Raw genomic sequence first — 23,983 nt, 5'->3', positions numbered from 1 at the left:
TTGCTGACTCTAACTTCTTCTTAATTAAACATTAAATGCGAAAAAGAAATGAAACATATCTCCCCTTTATCAGACTGCCACTTAATATCTATCTAACTCAAGCATCTTCTGTGTCTTTTCTTAAAAAGTTTAATTCCAAGTATTCACCCTTGTTTCACACCCATGAAACAAAGATCTTATATAATGGCAATCACTTTTGAAGACAAAAGAATTGCTTTCTGCCAAATCTAGTTTTGAAAGAGCAGACAATTGTCTTCATTTTGTTAGGAAGAGTTTGGGTTCAACATAGTACAATTTTTCACAAAGACTTCTCAGCCAGTGAGCGTATATACTTAACCTGAAGTAGTAGGTTTTGATTTCACAAGACTTTCTTCATTAAGAAAATGTATTAGCCCCATAGGAAAAAAAAAAAAAAAAGCTGGGCATAAACTTCTAATAAGTTATTCTACCTTTCTGGAAGATAAAATTAAATAAGTTTTTTTAACAAATCTTGTCCTAATATGTGCTCTCCACTCTCATTCTTTTGAAAATGTTTTTGAGACATAATTTATATGACATGTACATATTTGGGAAGATTCACACTTGCTGCAAAATGTGTATTTTGGTGTTAAAAGACCTACAATGTGTTTATGTGAATTTCTGACATAAGCAACATTCTTCAAAAGCACATTAAAAACACAGGGCAACAAAACCAGTCAGATGTACATGGCAATGTCATTCTCCAGGCTGCTGTACTGTGTATCGAAGAGTGTTGGAGGCTTGTGTTTTCTCTTTCTGTTCAATGAGAAAAGCAAAACTGTGCGGGAAAGAGGTCCTGAGCCATTCAGTCAAATGCACAGAGTGACTTCTGAAAAGTGCAACTCTGGGGACAGAGACTACCATCCTTTCCTGTAAGTGAAAGAATGCAGATTCTCCCCATATAAAGGCCTAGTCCATGTACTATTTTCTCTTAGTAAGTACTGTATTAGTCACCAAAAAAAATTATTTGATTCATGGCTTAAGCTTTCATATTAAGGTATTGCAGATACTCCAGTTGTGTTTGTACCACTGGCTTAATGAAAACAATTATTTCTTAAATTTTTACAAGAGTTTACTCTGCAATGCACAGGGCACAAAAGAAGACAGAAGCCTAGGCTGTAGGGATTTATCACAGTGCAAGGATTAGAAGTCGCAAGGCCCTGTCAAGCTTCCTCTCACCTCACTGATGGTTGCACCAAGCCTGAAGACTGAAGAAGCTAAAAAGGTCACTATAGAGACATATTTTTAAGTGACCCTGCTAAAAAAGTAGACCCGAAAGACACTCAAAAGATGGGGTGAGAGCCGACCCTAATCTGATTTTTTGATATGAAGTAAAAGATTGAAGCCTTTCAGGAGCAAGTTTCCTCTTCATTGGCGGGGAAGTCACCTTAACAAAAGCCTTCAGCTCCTCTGCCAGAGCAGATGCAGGATATGTGTTTAAAGGCAGCCTTCTCTCTGTAAGAAAGATGGGACTAGGAAAAAGTGTGGAAGCTGAACTGAAAACTTCCTTCTACTGAAAGGGAATCAAGAAGATCTTTCTGGATGAAACTCAAATTGCTGTTTGTTTCAGAATGGTTTCAGGTTTCTGAGCCTCATTTTATTCTGCGCTGGAGAAACATGAAATATAAGCACCTAATGAAGTTAGCATCGTCTGGGAAGACAACGTGGAAAGTTGTCAAATGGGGCTAGGAAAAAATAATTGTAATATGAGCTCTTAAGATGAACTACTTTTTGGAGGAGGTGCAAGATCAGAATGTAGGAAGAGGTGCCAAACATCACACCACATAAAGAGCTCGAGCTGAAAGTACAATAGCTCTGCGTCTACTATCACAGCCTCAATAAATAAACATAATGAAATTCATGACACATTATTGCATTGCTCTGTATTGCCTCTATTCATTTAAAAATGATGAACACATTTAAAATAATTCACAACTTGTCAAACGCCTGTGAGCAGTGCAGTTAGTCTGGTGCTTTAAGAGGCATTTGTGAAGATCTTATGAGAGAGCTTGATATGGCTTCTATCAAAGTAAAGATGGAAGTATGGGAAAACAGAACAATAACTACTTCACCTGAATCTGCCAGTACAGTTGCATCCAATATATTTACACTGTTCACCAATGATATGTACTTACTGAAGCTACTCTGTCAATAAAAACCACATTAAGAACCTTTTGAAAGAGCTTCCCTGTCAATTAGGCTGCAGATACATTCTATTGCTCCAGTTTTCCTGTCAATTTAATATACTGGATCATATTAACAGTACTGGCTTGTCAATAAGGCAAATCCGAATCCTATTAATGGAGTTATACTGCCAATATAATCGGCTTCCTATTTATCGAGCTCCCCAGTATTTGGGAAAGCTGTGAAATGGGATTATAAGGTTAGGTTACATGCATCTGTCTTGATATTACATAAATATTTCAGGAATTGTATCCTGTTTTGTAAAGAAACACGTGTAATCACTTTTTTCCATTACATAAACTTCAGATGACAGAACAGTATAATTGTTTACCATTGTTGAGAAAACATTAAATCATCCTCATTTATCACATTATGTTTCCTGCTCGCTCTAAGTAACGCTGTTATTTTATAAAAGTCTGCTTGTGTGCCACACATATAGAACTGCTAAGAGATGTATGCGCTCCACCCCCCCCGCACAAGACAATATCTGCTCCAGAATATAAAAGAGATAAAACACACTTTAGGAACAAAATATGAAGCACTCCACAATTTCAATGCTTATTTAGCCCTTGTACTGTGCTGTATAATCTTGGTGGAACTGAAGCTTGTAAGTATAATTCTAGTGTAACAGAAACCCCTGGAAATAATTAATAAGAGGTAGTAGTTCGTGCATAAAAAAACAGTAGAAGTTCAGCAAGCCTTCTATTTAATAGAAGCCTTAATGAAGTTGAACATTAGTTGCTTTTAACCACATTCAATATTAAATAACTACTTTGACTGGATTAGCAGAATATACAACAGACCATTAAACCTGATTATATTAAAAAAATCTTTTGCTTAAAAAAAAGAAAAAAGAAAAAAGTAATTGCATTAAAATGTACTGGGCATTCTCTTGTCAAATTAAGTCTCTAGGTCTAACTTGAAAATATGGATTTTAAAAAACATGGTCCAAAATGACAGTTAAAGGTCAATGAATCAAGTTGCCAATTATATTTTCTGGTAGCAGATGGGTGCAATGAAACCTAATGATTGAATTTGAAACGCTTTAATGCACCTTTTATCTATGGCTCCCACCATGTTGAGTCTACCTTAGTATTCCTAACAGATATTATGTTTACTGCACAACAGACTCAACTACAATTAGGTAACTAGAACAAAATCTGCACTTATCATGATATCCAGCTTACTCGAAGAATATCATACCATGAACTCAACAATACATTTGGGAGTGTATCTTTGATAGCATTTGTGTTTTTTTTTTTACTTTTCATTCCGATCTGCATGTTAAATATGAAGTCTAGAAATTAAGATATTAAAATTAGAGGGAAACTTAAAAAAATAGCGCCTTGAAATTTAAGGAGATGATCAAAGTATTTGTTATGATTTCAAAAACGTTTTTCTCTCCTTGTGTTTAGAACCCTTTTTTCTGTACGAAAACCTTATCTTCTCTTTCTTTCTTTCATGCACATAGATTCTACAGTGCAATTGTGAGCTCCTGGCATTTTATTTTTAATTTTGAGTTGTATCTGAAAGCTCTTACTCAGCAGGAATTCCCAGTGAAGCCAGTAAGTGTTGTAGAATTTGTCCTATTCTTACCACTGCTGTTTTCCTGTTTCTAAGAGCAACATATCACAAATGTTTTCTGAACAGATAAAAGCTTGTAAACACTGCAGTACTATATGGGGGAGAAGGAGATCAAATTATGGCCTTTTAACACTGACAAACTGTTTTGTCCTCATAATATTTAGTAAAGGGAAACAGATACACTGGATATTTTAAATCTGTTAAGTTTGTGTTAACATCTATCCACTGTGTTTACCTTCTTCTGTCCAACCCATACTCTCACTAAAGGCAACAATAAAACTCCCACAAGCCATGACCTGAGGTCCGCTGAAATCAATGGATGTTTTCAAATTGGTTTCAATAGCCCTTGGATCAGTCTGCTTACTTCAATTATGGGATAAGCGAGTCTTTACATAGTGCGCTACATTCCCACAGATACATATGTTGTATGCTGAAGAAAGCTGCAAAGGAGCAGGAAGAAGATTACAATAGTGATAGAAAATGGGAAGAAACTCTTAAATGTAATATTCCTTTATCCCAGCATATGGTCTTCTCTATGGATGGCATTTAAACAGATTTGTAATGGCAGTGACGGGGAAAGGTGGTTAGCTAGGCAGCAAACACTGTATGTGGCACAAGACTCCAATTCTATGTTTCTTCCCTACAGAGTGAAAAAAATTAGCAACAAAGATAAAGCAGGACTTGGTTCTGAAGCCACAGGGCCTGCACAGAAAACACGCATGAAGAGGAACACTGAAGCTTTCTTCCTAGGTGATGGTCAGAACAGAGGTAAATCTAGATCGCCTCCTTTCCTTTAAACCTGCAACCTTATCCCCTTTCTTTTCCTAAAATCCTTCCCCAGAAAAGCAATGATTCCCTTAAATTCCTTAGGAATTAGGAAGAAAATCACAGATGTTAAGACTTACATTATTACTTTCCATCTAATTTCTTATTTAGGTCATGCAACTCTTTCTTTCAACATTTTGTTAAAAATCCCCAACAAGTTATTCTATGAACATTTTGTGACAGGATACAAAGCCCTACATTCACACAAATACCTTGGCATAATTATTTCCTCTTAGCACTAGAAAAAGACACACCACTAAATATGCTGCCAAAATAACGGCCGAATTTATGACAGAATAGTAGATCATCAAACTTTACAGCCTCACATGCCTGTGCAAGGAGATTTTCAACTGTAAAATGGTGATGAGTTGATTTATTATTTGTGACATAAGATAAATAATTTAGGCTTGCACAAATTTAGCAAGAGGTTCTGTCCCTAAATATATTTTAAAGCCATAACAGTCATGTGTCTGTGATGAGGTGCCTCATAAAGCAGAAAGTTTGATCAAATACACCATGAATATAGTAGCATTGGTCAAGTAGGCTTGGACAGAAAAAAATCAGGCCTTTCTGCTATAGGGCTTTGTATATCCATCCACAACTCCATCACTTCAACGTTAACGTACTGCAATGTCTTTATACAGGACTCTATATTAAGTTGATTCAGAACAAGCAAAAAAAATAGTTATCTTTCTCGATAGGATCACCTCATCTAGAACACAACACCCATTTATCTAGTGATCGCTACAGGTCATCTCTAAAGTCACGGGTATTTAAAGGCTGACTTTGACCTGTAAATTCTTAAAAGCCTGGGAAAAAAATGTTCTAGATTACCCCTCTCATTACAGCTTGCCATATGGAAACTCTGAAATCAGATTTTTGCTTTTAAAATAAAGAAGATCCACATAAGAAATGTTCTCTGCAAAGATTCCAGGATTAGGAAAAGTCTTCTTTCCTTTCCAAACCAGTGTTGGTTTGTCAACATCTAGGACACTGCTGCAAGTTTCACCAGGAATAGAGAGACTGAACATGAATGCTAATATTTGACTGAGGGGTTAGTTAGAATACAGGGATTAAATTAAGGATTTGCCTCTGTATCTAATTAGTAGGATGCTCACCCAGCACGTGAGCACTTTTTTCAAAGTAGAATGCATGCAACGACAACTGAGGATGCATATATATTTTAATTATTTAAATTTTTTTTAGTCATGATCTTTCAAAGAAAATAGTTAATGCAACCTTCTCTAAGTAACGTCCACATCAGAGAAGTCCCCAAGCCAACATTCAGAAGAAGTGTGTGTGGAGAAGCCTCTTTCAAAATGGGAAAAGAAATGAAAATACGACAGGTACAGCGCAAGAAATTCCAAATAAAAAGTCATACAAAGGGGAAAAAAAACAACTTGTTAAGGTTGTTCACACAGCTCTTCCTGAATATTCAAACTGGATAAAGTGTAACACAGGCTAATGCTGCTCCCTGCAGGTGGATCATGAGCCCACATGAAGCCACACCAACTTCCAACTTCACTGGAATTCAACATGGAGTTAGGTGCTTAGCTTCAGAGAGCGGAGCCTTTGCATGCAATTCTTCTACACATGTGCCCTCAATACTTGTTTTCAGGTAGAAAAACTCATTAGGAGACGAATTAGATTCTTTCCGTGGAAAGTTATTAATTTACATAATTTTAGGGCCATCTCAACTTACTGAAGCTTCTTTCTAAATAGACATGCCATTGTGCCATTGGGAATAAAACAAAAGCCATACAATACTAAAGGACTCCTATATGGTCTTCAGTTCACATGCAACTTTATTAATGTCACTGTAAATTCCTAAGAATGAGTAAACTTGGGTTTACTTGTTGGTTTTGTTTAAATCTTCTCAGGCATAAAGTAATAAAACACAAAACGCCCTTCTAAAATATGCTAAGATCAAGAGCAAAGTCATTCGATTTCAATGAAAATAGAATTAGGATCTTACTCCTAGGACTTTGTGTATCAAACTTAAGTGTAGAGACTTTCCACAGAAATGGTACAAAGCCCTATTCCTAAAGGTTTATAATAGGATTGCTGCTTTAACCTTAACCACAGCATAACAAACAGCACCAATATAATGATAATCCAAGCTACCAGCAACCTTAGAATGTGCAAGGAATAGACAGATACTGGCAGGAATTAATCTGCCATTTTCACACATCTGCCCAAGGGAGGTATTGTAATTGCAAAAATTTACTCTTAGACTGCTGAGACTCATAGTAATTATGTTTCTTTTTTTAATAGAAATAGCCACAGGTAGTAACAAATTGGGTTTTGAGATGGGGAACTGGGCATGCATTCTAACCCAAATTACTATGTAATTGTCTTTATTATAAAATACTATAGAAAACCTATGGCTCAAAATTTAAATCAGAACAAAACCGTTTCTTTAAATAAACTCTTCTCCTCCCACGGCTATTCAACATGTATGCCTATTTCTTCATTTACTGGTATCAGCAAGACCAGTATGACTGCAAGCAATTTATCTTTAAAGATCTTTGCCAATACTAAACAAAAATCCTGAAGCTCACATTTGCTTAATAGAAACAGCTTTCTCTTGCTTTACTTTCATGCAAGTAAAGTAGACTAACAAGTAGGTCAAAATCTGGAAAACTAGCTACTGGTTCCTAAGGCTCCTTTGCCAGTATCAGGGATGAAGAAAAGAGTGTGTGTGGTCTACATATATTTTAAATGAACTGAAATTAAAGTTTTGTTCAAAATTCTGGAAGCCTGTTTAAAACAAATGAGCACAGGAAAGTACTTAAAATGAGTTATTTCACGCTTGAAGGAATTATTATTTCATTGCCGTCACATTATTGCAGTAATGAGACATATGCTGTTGGGAAAGATCATATATATGGTGGCAAATGAATAAATAATAAAACAAATTCATTCAGGTACTTCTGCCCCTTGCAATACTACATCCTGTTAGGCCTGAAAAGAAGCTACAGGTGGTTTAAACAGACAAAATACTTTTACAGATTTAGACAAAACGAAGACTATGCATTGAAAGAAATAACATAAAACGTTTTGTTTTCCCCTCTTTTTCACCTGATGGCTACAAGGCTGACTGAAACGTTCTTTGCCTTGGAGCTACGAGATGCAAATTATCATGTGCTTTTTAATACCTAACACCCTTGATGGAAGCAATTGAGTGCTGATCGTTCTGACATGTCGCATGACTTATACCTCCTTTTCATCATTACTCTCAATCCCAAAGTCTGATAGAGGGATACACAGTTTTAAGTAAGATGTATAACTTCTACCATGAAGTGGAAAATGAGGTCCTTCCTTACCTATACTCTTGCCTTGGGAAAAAAATGACAACAGCATTTGTCTCTAAACTTGATGCTTTCTAAGTTGCAGCAAAAGGTGCACATTGACAGCATCTTCCAAAACGCTGTTATGCAGCTATGTACAGATCACACACAACATAAAAAAAAAATAAAATAGATGCACTTTGGTCATTAATGGTGTCTTTTATCAAGCTAGATAGTTCTTTTGAATTCATGCTGCTCTCATATCTATATATCTCCACATATACATTCATACACGCAGTTATATTATCTGACGTACAGTCTGGAAATTTAAACAGTTTCTAAGGTTTTGCGGCTGCCATTTTTAAAAGGCTTTTAATTTCATTGTTTCCTAAGGACTCTAAATTCCACTATATTCTTGTTGTCATTTGATCCACTGAAATGATGAAGAGATCAGAAAAGAACACACTTGGTATTTTACAGCTGTGGCTGGATAATCTTGCTCATGATCATCAAAGCAGGATTGTTTTTATGATCTTCAAATCTGCATATCAAATTACGCAAGTCTATGCGAAAAAGCTAAAATATCAAATATTCAGACATCAGGACTGTTTCAATAGAGTACTAGAGAATGCAGTTGGAGGCTAAGTGAAACGAACAGCTTTTGCAGCTTTGCAGTGTTTTTAAAGCAAAAGGGAAAAGCAACAGGGAGCAGTTCAGCTAACACAGACTCACAGATTCTGGGCTGAATTCTGCACATGTTTACGGACATCAGCAACTCCACTCCTGTAAGTGATCTATTTAATTCAATGCTTCTATTGACCTAAATTAAAATAGTCACTGAATAAGTGTTTTAAGGGTGATGCCTTGAAAGACATAACACTACTATAATTACACATATATAAGTTAGTTTCCATAGGCCTCATAATGACTTATGCACTGATTAAGAACATGATCCTGCTCTTTCTAGATTTGTGGAAAACCAGTCCTTTCCTCAATACCAGTAGGAACAAAGCCCAAGTACTGAATCTGAGGTGCGTTATTAAAACAATGTCCTTTTCTTTGTCATCTTTAAAATTTTATAGAGTTTAAATATTTTCATTAAGAATTAATGAAAATTTGTTTAGCCCACTTCAGCTCACCTTTTTTTCTTTTTTTTAAACTGAGTTGTAGCTAAACAATCTTAACCATAAGTGGTTGCTTAGCAATCAGCAAAGAACAAGACAGAGATATAGTAAGTAAAGAAACTGACTGACATGTTCTGTGTTTGAATCATGGCATTGATTAAAAACAACAGAATAACACCAACAGAAGTTTAAAACAAAATTCCATTAATAAAAGAATACATATAACTGTCTTCAGGAACAAATTATGCATTTAAAAGCTGCAAATTGTGATTCACACGTCTACTCACTATAAGAAATCCTTTAGTTATTATTAAAAATATATTAAAATCCTTCAAATTTTGATGAAACCATTATTTACCTTTTGTTTTTAATTCAATTGTCAAGTGTGCTTCCCATGATTTAAAAACAGTATATATCTACAAAGCAAGCAAGAGTTTATAGCTTTGAAGACTTGAAATTGATTTTTAATGCACCAGCTTTCAAACACTACAAAGGCTGCTCTCTGCTGATAAAGACAGTAAACAAGAAATTGTCCTTTAAATGTTCCCTTTAATGTTTTTCTTTAATTAAAAATCAATCAAAAACATTGCAACATTAAAAAATTTAAAATTAAGACATTAAAAAATGTTTCAGGTTTTTGACACACAACGCATTCAAACGAGAATGAAAACTTACGATGTTACTTTTGTTTACTTGTGCTAGTTTAGACTTTCTTCGCACTGTAAACACTGTTAATCAAGAAATAAAACCACATAAAAGTAGTTTATCATTGAACACAGATATTTTTAGTGAGTAGAAATGTTAAAAATGTGATGAAATAAAACTAGACATTATAAAAGTACTGAAGTAAAACGCTTTTTTAATACCTTTAGATTATTTTAATATATTCCTTTCCTCTAATCAGACCAAAGCCTATTTATGTAGATTAGTTACATCTAGAGTCTCATTTATCCAACCTGTATTTATCCTTTGATCACAAAGCTTGTTAACTTAAATGGTCTTTTATTGTTATGATTCGTTTTCCCATAATTATGCAGTTTAACTGCCTGATTTTTTTTGAATAAATATATGCAAACGCGCCAATCATATTCAGCAGTGTTATGCTGGATGCTCAATGAACTGTAAGAGCCATTTCAATACAATAAAACTGCCTGGAAGTGTTCCAGGGCAAGGACTGCAAATACCAGTAATCATAGTGTCACTAGAACTAGTACAGGCAAATACAAGCGTGTCACACATATATCAATAGATGGTCTGAAACACTGCCTGAAACTAATTTCGTATGTCTATCACTGTAAGAACTTACAATGCATCGATCAGAGGTCCCACCCACACAGCTGAAATTATGCTTTTGCATCTCGTAACAAGACTTTTCCTTTCGCCTTTAGAGTCGGCCTTTGGCGTGCCACGGAGGCTGCGGCACACAACCACCCAGCAGGGAACGGGATGCGATTAGAAACTTTTCTATGCGGGGTAAAAGTATTTTGTGAACCAGAAGGACTCTCATCTGATACATACATCACGAAGCCAGTAGAAAGGTCCATGGCTAAAATAAATACTGTGCATTTGGAGGATGTTACTTGCATAGATCGCTTGTAGAGTACCAAATTGAAAATAGATCAGCATGGGACTGATTGTCTTGAGGGCTGAAAGAAGAGATATCCCCTCTCTGCACAAAAGTGAGATGCAAATTGATCTTTATGCTGTCCCTCTGTACAAGTAACACTAATAATTGGCTGAAACTATGCAGTTTTATCTTCATAGGTAGAGGGACTCCTCAATTTTGAGGACACATCACTAGACAAAAATAAGGAGCTGTCTTCTCATCTCAAGCAAGTGAGATGAATTGATCTTCTGCTACCCTTTCTGTACAGGTAACACCACTAACTAGCGGAAGCAATTCAGTAGAAGGAAGAGATGGTTCTCGGGTGACCTTAATAAGCAGGAATTGTATCAGCAGCCTTTGGGATTCAGCTAGAAAATATATGACTGCTCAAGGAGGTTATTTAAAGCACTGCCTAATATCCTAATTAACAGGGACATTCATATGAATTTGCTTGGTCTTGAACGTAGTACTTAATACTGAGTATTTTATCTAAAATGCTTAATAATTTATCTATTTTTTCTTTCTCATAGGATTTACAGTAATTAATCCAGAATCTTTTTCTACAGCAGACTAAAAAACAAAGGTTGTACTAAAAAGACCATGACAAATATATTACTAGGGCTTAGAACGCACCCTGTCAAGTTTTATGGCAGGCTGTACACTACTCCATTTCATCTCATCACATCAGCAAAAGCAGCAACTAGTTAATCTCCTTGTTGCCCCTTTAAAAACATAACAAATGAAACACTTAAACTCCAGGAACTTTTCCCAAAAATCATTCTGCCACTCTCTTCCTAGTACCTTTTTCTTTTTCTTTTTTTTTCTGTTTAGGTAAGAGCCTGCAGTCCCCTGAGAGTTTCACTTGTTTCCTGTATTTTTGAACCCTTTAGCATTAATTTCACCACTTTGCTTCTTACAGCTGAAGTAGAGATACAATTGAAAGAAAAAAGCTCTCAGGCTATCTGCTGCAAAAATTTGTCCCAACTGCTCTACTCTGACCTTTTGACATCAAAGGATTGCTTCTATACTTTTAAAGATAAAAACAGAGCTGTGTTTCTGCTCCGGTCAACAAATCATTGTTTAAGTTCTTTTCACAGAAAATTCTTACCTGTTGGAAAATACTAGTACTAGTCACAAAATGTCTTTTCTTTATACATGCAGGCACTCCTCAGCCTTGAAAAGGTATCTCAAGACCTCTGCCATGCGTCCTGTATGTTTTCTTCAGAAAGAAAACAACCCATATACATACCCTTTCTTGCATAGCGAAACCTAAAATTAATTTGACAAGGCATTTTAAATTTTGTAGAAACAACGAAAGAAGGAGAAATCAAGCAGGATCATTAAAAACATATGCATAAATATTACCCAGTATGTTAATGATTCCTAGGGAGGAAGGTAGTGAAAAGGAAGAAAAAATGCTGGGGAAAAAAATTGAAAACAAAATCTCAACTGGTTCACAGCCAAATGTTGTGACTTGGGAAGAAATTTTTTTGTTAATGACATTTTTGCCTCATTAGAGAAGCTAGGTTGTATCTATGCTTCCTTAATACCAAGTGATATTTCTGAATATTTTACACATATCCAATGTTAATTTTCCATGTAACAGTATTTGCTGAATTTTAAGAACAATGCTATATTATGCACACTTTCAAAAAGATATGAAAACATGTGAAAATATATGTTCCACAATATGTTCAGTGGAGTCCGTGATTTCTTTTTTCAGCTGCACACCTGATTCTGCTACATTAATGGTTGGAGTTGATGATCTTAAAGGTCTTTTCCAACCTAAATGATTTTATGATTCTATGATTCTATGTTACAGTTCACATCATAGTTACAAAATCTTCTAAATTCCAGTGTCCTTAATTGTTTGTAAAGAAGCTCTAAGAAAACGTCACAAAAAGCTGAAATCTAAAAATAAAGGGCCCAACCATACTATTCTTATCTGGACTCTGGAAGGGTCTCAGTCACAATTTACTCTTGAACCACTGAAATCATTGATGAAGTCAAAATTATGCTGTTGACTGAAATATGAGTAAGAACAGGCTTTTTCATAAACATGGGTAAGGATAGCAGAAACTTGACCAATCTATTGTTAAAAGATAAATCTTCAAAGGATCAGTCATCGAAATTGCGCTGGTAATCACAAATTTGTGTGGATTTTCCCATTTAAGATTAGGCAGTGACAGTGAGCACCAAGATGAGGCAAGCTCAGACAACTTTTAGAGCCATTGAGAGCTGTGATCCAGTAAATCCTGCATGACTTGATTCATGTCCTTTATTTTAACTGCACTAACTTTCTTCAACTCTTATACTTTGTAAAACAGCAAGTTCTACGGACACATTATTATTCTTAATTTATTGGTTAACGAGAATGTCTGTTCTGGCAATATCATTTGCTTTCTCATAATATCCATATTCTACTTCAGACTCTTAAATTATCTTTTTCTCTGTTATGTTCATTGTTCTATATTACAGCATTTCATCTTGGAAAGTTCTTTAGATCTCGTATGGACCTATATATCAGGAACAATCTTTTTGAAATAATATTGCTATAAACAATACTGGCAAGGAGCTCAAGATCAACACCAGAGGAGGTGTAGCACAAAACAGGAGCCCAATTCTGCTTCCTCTGCCTGTTTCACCAACAAGGGCAGATGCCATAGTGAGCAGTATTTTGCCAGATCTTGTCCTAAAATATATTTACTTCATGTCACAGTACTATGCAGTGTATCTTGACGAAAAATGAAATAATGCTTCATGAAAATATAGAAAAGATCCTGTCCTAAAATTCTTACACAGCTGATGCTGGTATTGACTTCACTGAGTAAGTAAAACTAAAGCTACAGAATGTTATAACACAAAATCATACTAATTGCAGACTGTATTTACACAATGCAAACATTCACAGGAGTTCTTTTGCAAGACATCTAACCTTGTAAAACACTGTAAAAACTACCATAATGCATCTTAGTCAGGTAGTTCTGAAGTTTCATCTGATGACAGTTTAGAATATGCAGCTGTGAAATTTGGGGAATTATAAAGTACGAACCCACAAACTTCCAAATGTGTAGAACTGCCCCAGCATTCTCTTGATGCAAAATGTTAACTTCTACTAGCTCTAGTGAGATAGAATAATATTGCTCATTTGCAGCAGAAGATACAAAAATAAAAAGTGAATACCTCTGTTTTCAGATAGGAATTTAAATCACTGAGAATGAATGCAACTTCTGTGAGCAAAGCTGCTTCTCCTTATACTGCAGTAGCTGCAGACTTCTTTCTGCAATCTTGAAATTTCTGAGCTGAAGTTTCTCAAAGTAAAGCATGGAATAGTAGTATACCTAAAGACAGAGCAGCACTAATATAGCTTATGGTTTTTTTATTTCCCCTGAAGACTATATCTTCTTACGTACTACTAGACACCTGGCGATGAAGCTGCAATGGGACTTGACAGTAATCTGTTGACACATCATAAACATCAGGTGCCTGAAGTATTACGAATGATCTGTACTTTATCTTAAAACGCTACAGGACTGCCGAGTACAGCAGCTACAGCAATTCCCAGCTTGAGAGCTTCTTGCAACACAGTCATTCTTTTTTAGCTGTTGTTTAGCAAAAGCTGTGACCACTGTTTTCTTTATTCACGCCCGTCTCATTCCTGATATATTTACAAACCTCTCCAAGTTGCACCACAAGTGTAATAATAAATAATCTCTAGGATGATAAACACTGCTTGCATATGTAGATAGTTTTCTATGCTAATGTTATGTCACTTCAAGGAGCCTATTTCCAGAACCTATTTGTTTAAAGAAACTATTTGTTCCCCTTTGTCTATCCACTTTTTTATCTATTGGAAACCTGCAAGAAGAAATTGAGACTTGTTCACCCAGGGGAAGGCAAACTGATTAACTCAGAACTTTTTGGTAGGACAGATATGAACATATATGTATATGTTTGTGCATGATATTTCTTTTTCTAATGTCTGGCCTTCAAAATAAAGCAAAATTCTGTTTCTCTTAGTCAGGAGAGTAGGTCAGCTTGATTTACTCACCAGAATGAGATGAACAGAATTTGCCCAGTAGTCTTTAAGGTCTAGAGTGACCAGAAATCTTCTTTCAGCCATGTAGAGTTTCCATTTTCTCCTGCTTTCCTCTTTTTTACTCCCAAATAAAAACAAATAGTTTGGACCTTAAGTGATTCAAAGGTCACATAGAATTTTGAATCTGGCAATGAGAATTGTATAGCACTGGCCTATATTAAAATATTTTTAAGACTTGCATTTGAAAGCACTGTTTCTAAAGTTTGTTTAGAATATGAGCGCTGAAGGTAAAAGCAATGAAACATGCTAAAGCGTAGCTGTTCTAACTTCCCAGTATGTTACTAAACACTATTCTTCCTACACATCAACCTCACGTGCACATCAAATCACAAATGGTCTATCTTCAGAGGCCCTAAGCACTTGCAAGTGTCTTGCACCAATAAAAGCTGAAGGTACACAGCATCCTTGGCTGTCCATCAAAAATTTTATACATACATGTATGTATGCATGTTTAAATTATTTCATTTTTACGGTACTGAAGAAGTTCATTGATTCATATAAGTGACACATGCAACCATGGCACATTTCTGGATGCTACAAAGTAGTGAGTAAACACACAAGTTGTTGAACCGTGTGACTAATGTGTAACAGAAGTCACTTAGAGAGAGGCAAGTTTGCACGGCTCTTACACATATCAGGCAGTATTTTATTCAACCGCTCGTCATTTCGGGTCAGTCTGAAACCCATAGTCACTAAGTAACACTTTACTCTACAGGTATTCATTGATATAAATTGGGCTATCCGTAGAATAAAATACTATTCATGAGAAATAAGGGAATCATAAAGCGTATTGACTTTACTAGCTCTTATTAGTAAGCAAAGCAAAAAAATTGTTATGCACTCCTCATAAGAGTGAGAAAATTTGGATCTTACTGAGAAAGAAATTATTTATTTGATTTTAAATATTTATAGACTGAATTGGATGTACTAAGTAATAATATAATATTTAGCATGTATATATATATCCATAGATATATAAGTATGTACATATATATATAAACATAAAGTTTTAATAACAGGCTCCGGCTAGAGAATTCTGCCATTAAACACTTGCCGAGAAAATGAGAGTGAAGAAAAGCAGTTCCATTGCTGTATGAATTATATAGTGTGAGATTATCGTGGTTCAGTAACATGTCTGGAAAAACTGAAGTGAATATTTGCTAGAGAACATTTACACAATCATTTACCTTTCCCTTACTGAGGTAATGAAGAAAACTGCTTTTCTGAATTGACTAATGAAAGGAGATGATAAAGCAGCTGTTTGGATTCTGTATCTTTTTTCCACTGGCTATACCTTTGATTCCTAACTGTGCAATTTACTTTTCCAGACACAGGTTTCCTGGACTGATTAAGGGTAGAGTAGATCCAGAGAGAGGGCTGATCCTTTACTATTTCTCCTTAAGTCTGCAGTCTGAATTTGACATGAGGCAGAAGTACAGGACCAGACACAAAGTAGGATCTACATTCTAAATGCAAATTTTTTATAAAATTTACTCCAGGGATGTGGAGATAGAGAATACAAAATGTATTTTAGCAATGCAAAATCATAATGAAGAGGGTCAGATTTTCCCATCTAGCTACTTTAAGTCTGGGCCTTTCCTAAATAGAAACCAACTACTCTGCTTCATACGGTGTATTTGTTTTGTCAATGCAAATACATAATATAGTTATCCATAAGTATGTTTGAACAGATTATTCACTAGGGAAAAATGAATGTTTACTAATCTACTGGCTGGACCATCTAAACATCCAAAACACTCTGTGTAGATATTCAGGGAAAGTAAAAACAATATTAGAGATACCAGTATGTGCTATGAGGAGTTACGGTTAACATTTCCCACAGTTGTCATAACGAAAACTCTTATAGAAACCACAACACACCTTTTTAAGGGAGGAAATTCCTCTTTTAGCTTTATATAGATCTCAGAAAAAAAAAAATCATGATTGATATTATACAGTGAACACTGTAAAAAAGGAATCATAGGGATTTTACACTACAATTGAATCTTTACTACTCAGTAGCATCAATACATGAATTAATTGCTTTATATAGACATTACATGGTTATAGAAAAGTATAATGTTCTGTCTTTTAGTAACTATTACACGTGTCAGTAGGAAAAAAATGTGTTTTCTTTTTTTTTAGCATTCTGACAACTCCATTTTACAGTAAAAAAGTTGACATTACTTAAACAAGTGTCATTGAAAGTTATTTCTTAAAGCATGAATTATAAATCAAATTATCTCCGGTTATGCCCTAACCTAAACTCTTTCCTGAAGTGTCACTCTTTGTTAAAATCAATTTCAGATTTTAAGTATTGCTCTACTCACCTAATTGATAGCAACACAAATTCACGATAGGCATAAAATGAAATTGTTTCTGTGACACAACTCAGTAGTGGGTTGAGGATTAGTTCACAGTGACCTTGTACAGACAGCCTTTTTTCTTTTTTTCTTTTTTTTTTTTTTCTCCCAGTTATAAATATTCAGTTTACGGGCCACCAGTCACTGGAATTTTGGTTACTTAACCTGCCAATTACCGATGGCCACTTCTATTTAGTTTAAAACATTCGATGCAGCTGGCAGCTAGAACATTCGGTGTTCACAGACCACAGGGTATGATAACTCCAAGGTATTATCAATTTTCTTTTGGTACATCAAGTGTCTACAGTGCAACTTCTTTCCCACTTGCTGCATACACAAAATGAGTCTGTGTCACTTCTGATACACTCAGCTCGTTCCCCTATGACTCAGAACAGCATATTAGAACCACAGGATAAAACAGATATGACATTTCAAATATATTTAATAGTCATTATCCAGAGCCTGCTTTCAATCCAAACGTTAAAAATCAAATACCTGTAGTATTTGAACATTAAGCTGCATTAATCATGAAGTGTGACTTTAAATTAAATCAACTGGAGCCAAATTCTGCCCTCACCTTCACTCTGCGAGTTCACTGCTCTGGAATACATCTTCTGAGTTTGGACTTTAAACTACCTGCTAAAAATTAAGTCATTCTTTGCTCAGCACCCTATATCCAATGGTCCAAATTCTGCCATTTCTCACATTCACAAAAGTCGGTAGAGGACAGTGTGGATATAACTGGCAGCAGAATGCAGCCCAGCTGTAATTTCTAAATGAGCTTTGGTAGAAGACAGAGCATGTAAGTCTTTCACTATAAAGCAATCATCAATATTGACTCAGGCTACTGGAAAACTGACTAGTTGTTTTGCTGGTTTATGACAGGAGGCGAGTTTTGTTAACATTTGGGGGTAGGAGGGAGTCACCGTGTACATTTTCTTTCTATTTGACTAAGCAGAATTTTCAGCGCTGAACGTTTGGCTGTTTGTGGGGAGAGGAGGAGGCAATGGGGCCCCAATGATACTGTTCTGTGTCAAAAAAATAAATATTTATGTGTATATATTCTAAAGAAGGAAACTAAAAAAATTAAAAACATACATCTTGGAAAGGTAGCTCATATTTACATACAGGATTGGAGGGCTATAATACACTGTTGCAATAGATGTCCTCAGTGTGTAGAGTTTCTCCCATGTCCTGTTAGTTACTGCAGATGACACGACTGCTTCAGAAACCCCCTCCCCCCTTCTCCACCCCAAACCAAAGCGAAGCGAAACCTGCGGAAGCGCCCACCTCTGTCTGACGATCTTCTGGGAAGATCCCCCAGCGTGCCCCAAACGTACTAAACGCCTGCCTGCCCTTCCACGTGCCCCTCGTTTGCACCGCCGTACCTCCGCTTGTTTCGGCGGGCGTTTACTTTGGAATCACCCGGGGAAACACCGGTGTGACAGCAGAACCAGACCCCACCAGCGGTGGTCTGGTTCCACTTTCCTTAAGTCCACCTCTCTTTAGTGACTTGTGTTGGTCCCTTCAGTGGTGCCCGACAGCGGATTTCGCTGCAGGCAAAAGGTAAAGTTAACCCAGCGTCTAAAGTGAGGTCCGGGGTATTCTAAAAGTCTCCTACCTGAATTATGGACATCCGGCTCGGGGGAGCCTCGCTGGCGTTAGTCCCTTGCCCTGTGAAGCTGGTGTGGCAGCCCACATGTCCCTGGGGTACGGTCAGGTTGTTGGAGGCGGGCTTCAGGTACATCACCTCCGACCTGGGAGAGCTGAGGGGCAGGCGGGTCTGGTAGTCAAAGTACATGGGTGAGGTGGCCAGGGATGGGCTGCTCACCACGTTCATGACATTGAGGGGGCCCCGGCTGTCCTCGCCCTCGCTGGGCACCAGCATAATGTCATTCTTGCTGATCTTCTTCTTCTTGCCCTTGCCCCCTCCACTGCCACTGCCTCCTCCTCCCCCGCCACTGCCTCCCCCTCCTCCCAGCTGAGGGTGGCTATACTCGGCAATGCGACAGTTATAGGTGCGGATCTCCTTGTTCTCTCGCTTGCACTTCACGGCGATAGTGATCATGGCGGCCAGCAAGATGATGGAGACGGTGCTTAGCGTCACGATCAGGGGCAGCGACAAGTCCCAGTGCGGTCGCCGATGCTGCTCGCCGTTCACCTGCGGCTCGCCAGCCTCGGGCAGGGGCCCCGCCAAGGCCCTGACGATGAGCTTGGCCACTGCGGAGAGGCTGGGCTTGCCGTGGTCGCTGACTTTGACCACCAGTTCAGCCACAGGGCTGAGCTCCTCCCAGTAGGGGTGCAAGGTGCGTATCTCACCGCTAGTGGGGTCCATCTCAAAGAGGTGCTCCTCGTTGCCTTCCACAATCTCGTACGTGAGGCGCCCGCTCTCCCCAAAATCACTGTCCAGGGCGCGGACGGTGCCCACGGGGTAGCCCACCCCAGCGTTGCGCGGCACCTGCAGCTCGGCGGTGTCGTTGATGAGGGCAGGCAGGACGATGAGGGGTGCGTTGTCGTTGACATCGAGCACGGTGACGCGCACCGTGGCGTTGCTTTCGCGGTGGGGCGAGCCCGAGTCTTTGGCCAGCACGCGAAACTCGAAGTGCTTCGTCTGCTCGTAGTTGAAGCTCCTCAGGGCATAGATAGCACCATTGGTGGGGTTGACGGAGACATAGGTGTAGATGGAGACGTCGCCCACGTGCCCGGGCAGGATGGAGTAGGAGACTGTCCCGTTTTGGCCCAGGTCGGGGTCCTGGGCCAAGACGGAGCCCAGGTACTCTCCGGGGATGTTGTTCTCAGGCACCTGTAAGACGTAGAGGTTCTTGCTGAAGCGGGGCGGGTTGTCATTCTCGTCGAGGATCCGGACGGAAAATGACTTGGTGGAGTTGAGTGGGGGGTTGCCCCCATCACGTGCCACGATGGTCACATTGTACTCGTCCTGTGTCTCGCGGTCCAGGGGCCGGTCGGTGACCACAGTGTAGAAGTTGTCATAGTTCTCCTCCAGGGTGAAAGGGACGGCTCCGGGCCCGCTGCCACCACCCAGCACCCGGCACTGGAGCTGCCCGTTCTTGCCCGAGTCCCGATCGGTGACCCGCACCAGGGCAATGACGGTGCCCGGCGGGGCAGCCTCACTCAGCGCTCCCTGGCGAACAGAGACGAAGCCAATGGTGGGGGCGTTGTCGTTGCGGTCAATGAGGCGGACGGTGACCTTGCAGTGAGCGGGGATGGGATTGGGCCCCAGGTCCCGAGCCTGGACGTCGATTTCAATGAGGCCACTCTCCTCATAGTCCAGGTTGCCCTTGACACGGATGAGGCCACTCTGCGGGTCGATGCTAAACAGGTCGCGGACGCGCTCGGGTGCGTAGCCACTGAAGGAGTAGAGCACCTCTCCGTTGGTACCCTCGTCGGCATCGGTGGCGTTAAGGTCGATGACGGGGGTGCCTAGCGGCGCGTTCTCTGGCAGCTCCACCACGTAGGAGGCCGCCTCAAAGATGGGGCTGTTGTCATTGGAGTCAATGAGGCGCACGTTGATCTGCACCGTGCCCGAGCGCGGTGGGTCGCCGCCGTCCAGTGCTGTCAGTACCAGGGTGTGGTGACTCTGCTCCTCGCGGTCTAACGGCTTCTGGATGACCAGTTCCGGAAACTTTGTGCCGTCGCCGCGGGACTTCACATCGAGGGAGAAGAGGCCGTAGTCGTCACGGGTGAGCAGGTAGGTGCGCAGCCCGTTGTCCCCGGCGTCCGGGTCGTGGGCGCTGGTGAGGGGGAAGCGGGTGCCGGGCGCGGCGTTTTCCGAGATGTCCATGTCCACCTGGTCAGAGGGGAACGCCGGCGCGTTGTCGTTCAGGTCCTGGATCTCCACCTTGATCATGCAGATCTCCTGGTCGTTGGCGAACACCTCGAGGGACAGCTGGCACTTGGCGCTGCGCCGGCACAGCGCCTCGCGGTCGATGCGTTGCTTGGTGTAGAGCAGCCCGCTCTCCCCGTCCACGTCCAGGAGGTGCGGGGCCGAGTTCTCCAGCACCCGAAAGGTGGACTTGGGACCGCGGCCACCTCCGGGGCCGCCGCCGGGGCCACCTCGCTCCGCGGGCAGCATCCCTCCTCCCGCCGCTCCCGCCGCCAGCCGCGCATCGCGGCCGATGTTCCCGATGACCGTGCCCGCTCCCTGCTCCTCCGGCACCGAGTAATTCAGGTTCTTCAGAGACAGGGCGGGAGCCCAGCAGAGCAAGAAGCAACAAATGGAAAGGTACATCCCCGAGCAGGGCTGGGGAGGGGGGGTGGTGTGGGGGCAGCAGCTGCAGCGGCGACCAGGGTTGTCCCCGTCTTCTCTGCCTCTTGCGCTGGGTTTGGTCTTCCTCCTCCTCCGTCGGCTCTCTCTTTTTTCTTTTTCTCTCTCTTTTTTTTTTTTTTTTTGGTCCTCCTCTCTCCCCACCCCCGTATTTTAAGTTCCTGAACCTGTTGCTCTAAAACATCTGCAGAGACACAGGATGAGAGGCAGCAAATAGACCATGGAGCTCAGAGGGAGGGAGCAAGCGGGGGGGGGCGGAGGGGGGGGGAGCAGCTTCGGCAGCGTTTCAGCAAGCGCTTGCCGGGCTTGCAGTCCCCTCGCAGTTACTTCGGCTGTCCAAGTTCAGCAGTGGGAGGGTTTGAAAAATCAGAAAATTTGCAAAAGATCTTCTCCTCCGGGCAGGCGAAGCGTTGCCGATCCTCGAATCCCCGCAGATGTACAAAGGATAATAAAAATAACAACAATAATAAAAAATCGGCGGCAGCGGTTGTTTTTTTTTCTAAAAACGATCAAAAAGATTTTTTTTAAATACGTGTATTTCTACAGACATAGGAAAGGGGGGTGGCCACAGGTCTGTAAGCAGGGGTAGAAAAGCTTATTTGCTACTCATCGCTTGCGATGCGATGGATGGAGCGGAGGGGTGGGAGAGAGACAGAAAGGGAAAAAAAGTCTCAGCTTGTTGTTGAAGCCCTCTTCGTGTGCAGTGAGAGGCAGTGAAATGTCTGATTGCACCGCGGGGTTGTTGGTTTTCAGGGAGTGTTTTGCTGCATTTAGAGATCTAATCTTGCATTGCTTGCGGCGGAGAGCTGCATCTCGCTGCCATCGGTATTTCCCCCCTCTCTGTCTCGTACACCCTCACTGTTTCCTTCCCGAATCAGAAGGCGAGGGAAATGAGGACTGCAGGGCAAGAGGGGAAAAAAAAACCGCCCCCCCCAGCAAAAACTAGTGTCCGGATTTGTAGTTTCCTTTCTCTCCCTCTACTACCAGCCTCACACTCGTCCTTTTTCTTGGGGGGGGGGGGGGAATTAAGAAACCCACCAGCCGACCGTCACCATTAGCAATAGATATATATTTTGAGAGAAATCACAGGATGTGCTCAATCAGATGCACACTTGGGTTTCTTTAAGACAGGCCAGTAGCCGCCGCCACCACCACATCCTTTCTCTCAGTCTATCTCTGCCTGTGTGCGTATGCGTGTCTGAGGAACTGCACTTTTCTCGATGCAGTTTAATTCCAGTTTGCTTTTCTCGCCAGCCGAGAGGAAATCAACAGGCAACCCATGGCTGGACGCATAGATTTAAAAAAAAAAAAAAAAAAAAAAAAAAAAGAGAAAGAGAGAAAGAGGGGGGGAGAAAGAAAGAAAAGCCAACACACACACACACTCTTCTCTCTCTTAGTCTCTCGCTAAAAGGGAAACAGTCTCTGTATTCACAGGGCTGCGCTATCAAGTGCCTCTCTTTTCTTTCTATTCAGCGTCTCCTTCCAATGACACTGCCGCCTAGTCCTCTTCATTTAGGGGAGGAGAGAAGAAGAGGAAAAAACAATTCTGGCGATGAATAAAGTGGGAGATCTTTTAATCGACCAATTCGCTTATATTAAAACCTATGCAGTTCCGCTACTGGTGTGCTGCATTTTTTGCAGCCTTTTCAAGCTTTAACAGTCTCTCTGGGCATCTTGGTAGAGGGGAGAAGAGCGGCGGCAACGCCAGATGCGTTCCCCCTCTCCGATATACCTTTCCCAGCGGTACGGTGTCTAGGTAAATATCGGGGAAGGGTAACTAGATTTTATTTCAGGTTCTTTTAACAACCAGAAATAAAGGAAAGGCACATCCAGAAATGCAGGTGTTTCAATCTGCTGGCTGAGTCAGATCCAGCAGAACAAATCACATTCACTATCGCCTCATGTTCCTCCCTTCACAGACATTAGTTGCAGCTTCTTCCTAACGCTTCTCTGACTCACTCTATAGACAGGAAAAAAAATTAATCAGATTTGTAGGGGTGGGGGGGAAGGAAAAAAAAAAAAAGAGAAGGGGGGGGTGTCGGATCCAGCTACACTTTTACTATACCTCTTTCTCCGGGAGACTGAGGATCAGGAAAACAAGGCTGTTATCCACTCACTGGCACAGAGGCGCGTCTGTCTCCTGCTTTGCTGAGTGTTTTTAACCACCTTTCCTCAGTGTTATGTGTGAAATAAATCAGAGATCTTTCATATTAAAAGAAAAAAGAAAAACCACCAACAAAAACATAGGTTCCCAATACATAGCTCACAGATCTAGCTCCGAGTCTCAGTTCTGCAATGTTTTTTTTTTCTCCTTTATTTGAGTCCGGACCCAAAGTACACAGTTAATTCTGCAACCTGTGGTAGAGAGGCTTTCAAAAGAAAAAGAAGAAAAAACAAATATTCTTCTCTGCCTCATTGATGGGTGGCCCCTTTCAAACAGACGGTCGCCAGTCTTAGCCAGACAGCACGCGCGAGGAACGCCGATCCCCGATAAACCAGATCCATTTCACCAGCCGCCCGCAGGTAAGTGGAGAGAATTCAGCGAAAATTCAACAGTTGGAGCCGCTCTCTGCCTGCCTGCCTCTCCTCTCTCCCTCTCCTCTCT

At 40.3% G+C, this 23,983-nt stretch overlaps 1 protein-coding gene across 1 annotated transcript in view; it reads right to left on the bottom strand.

Moving 5' to 3' along the window:
* Positions 1 to 21,342, bottom strand: part of PCDH17 (protocadherin 17) — an 86,643-nt gene extending 65,301 nt beyond the window's left edge. The window contains exon 1 of the mRNA XM_010576640.1: positions 18,715 to 21,342. Coding sequence (XP_010574942.1) covers positions 18,715 to 21,342 — 2,628 coding nt within the window. The remainder of the gene's footprint in view (positions 1 to 18,714) is intronic.
* Positions 21,343 to 23,983: the final 2,641 nt, after the last annotated feature.

Source organism: Haliaeetus leucocephalus, unplaced genomic scaffold (genome assembly GCF_000737465.1).
Source record: "Haliaeetus leucocephalus isolate CR32 unplaced genomic scaffold, Haliaeetus_leucocephalus-4.0 Scaffold32, whole genome shotgun sequence".
NCBI lineage: Eukaryota > Metazoa > Chordata > Aves > Accipitriformes > Accipitridae > Haliaeetus > Haliaeetus leucocephalus.
This window is presented reverse-complemented; position numbering and strand designations above follow the sequence as displayed.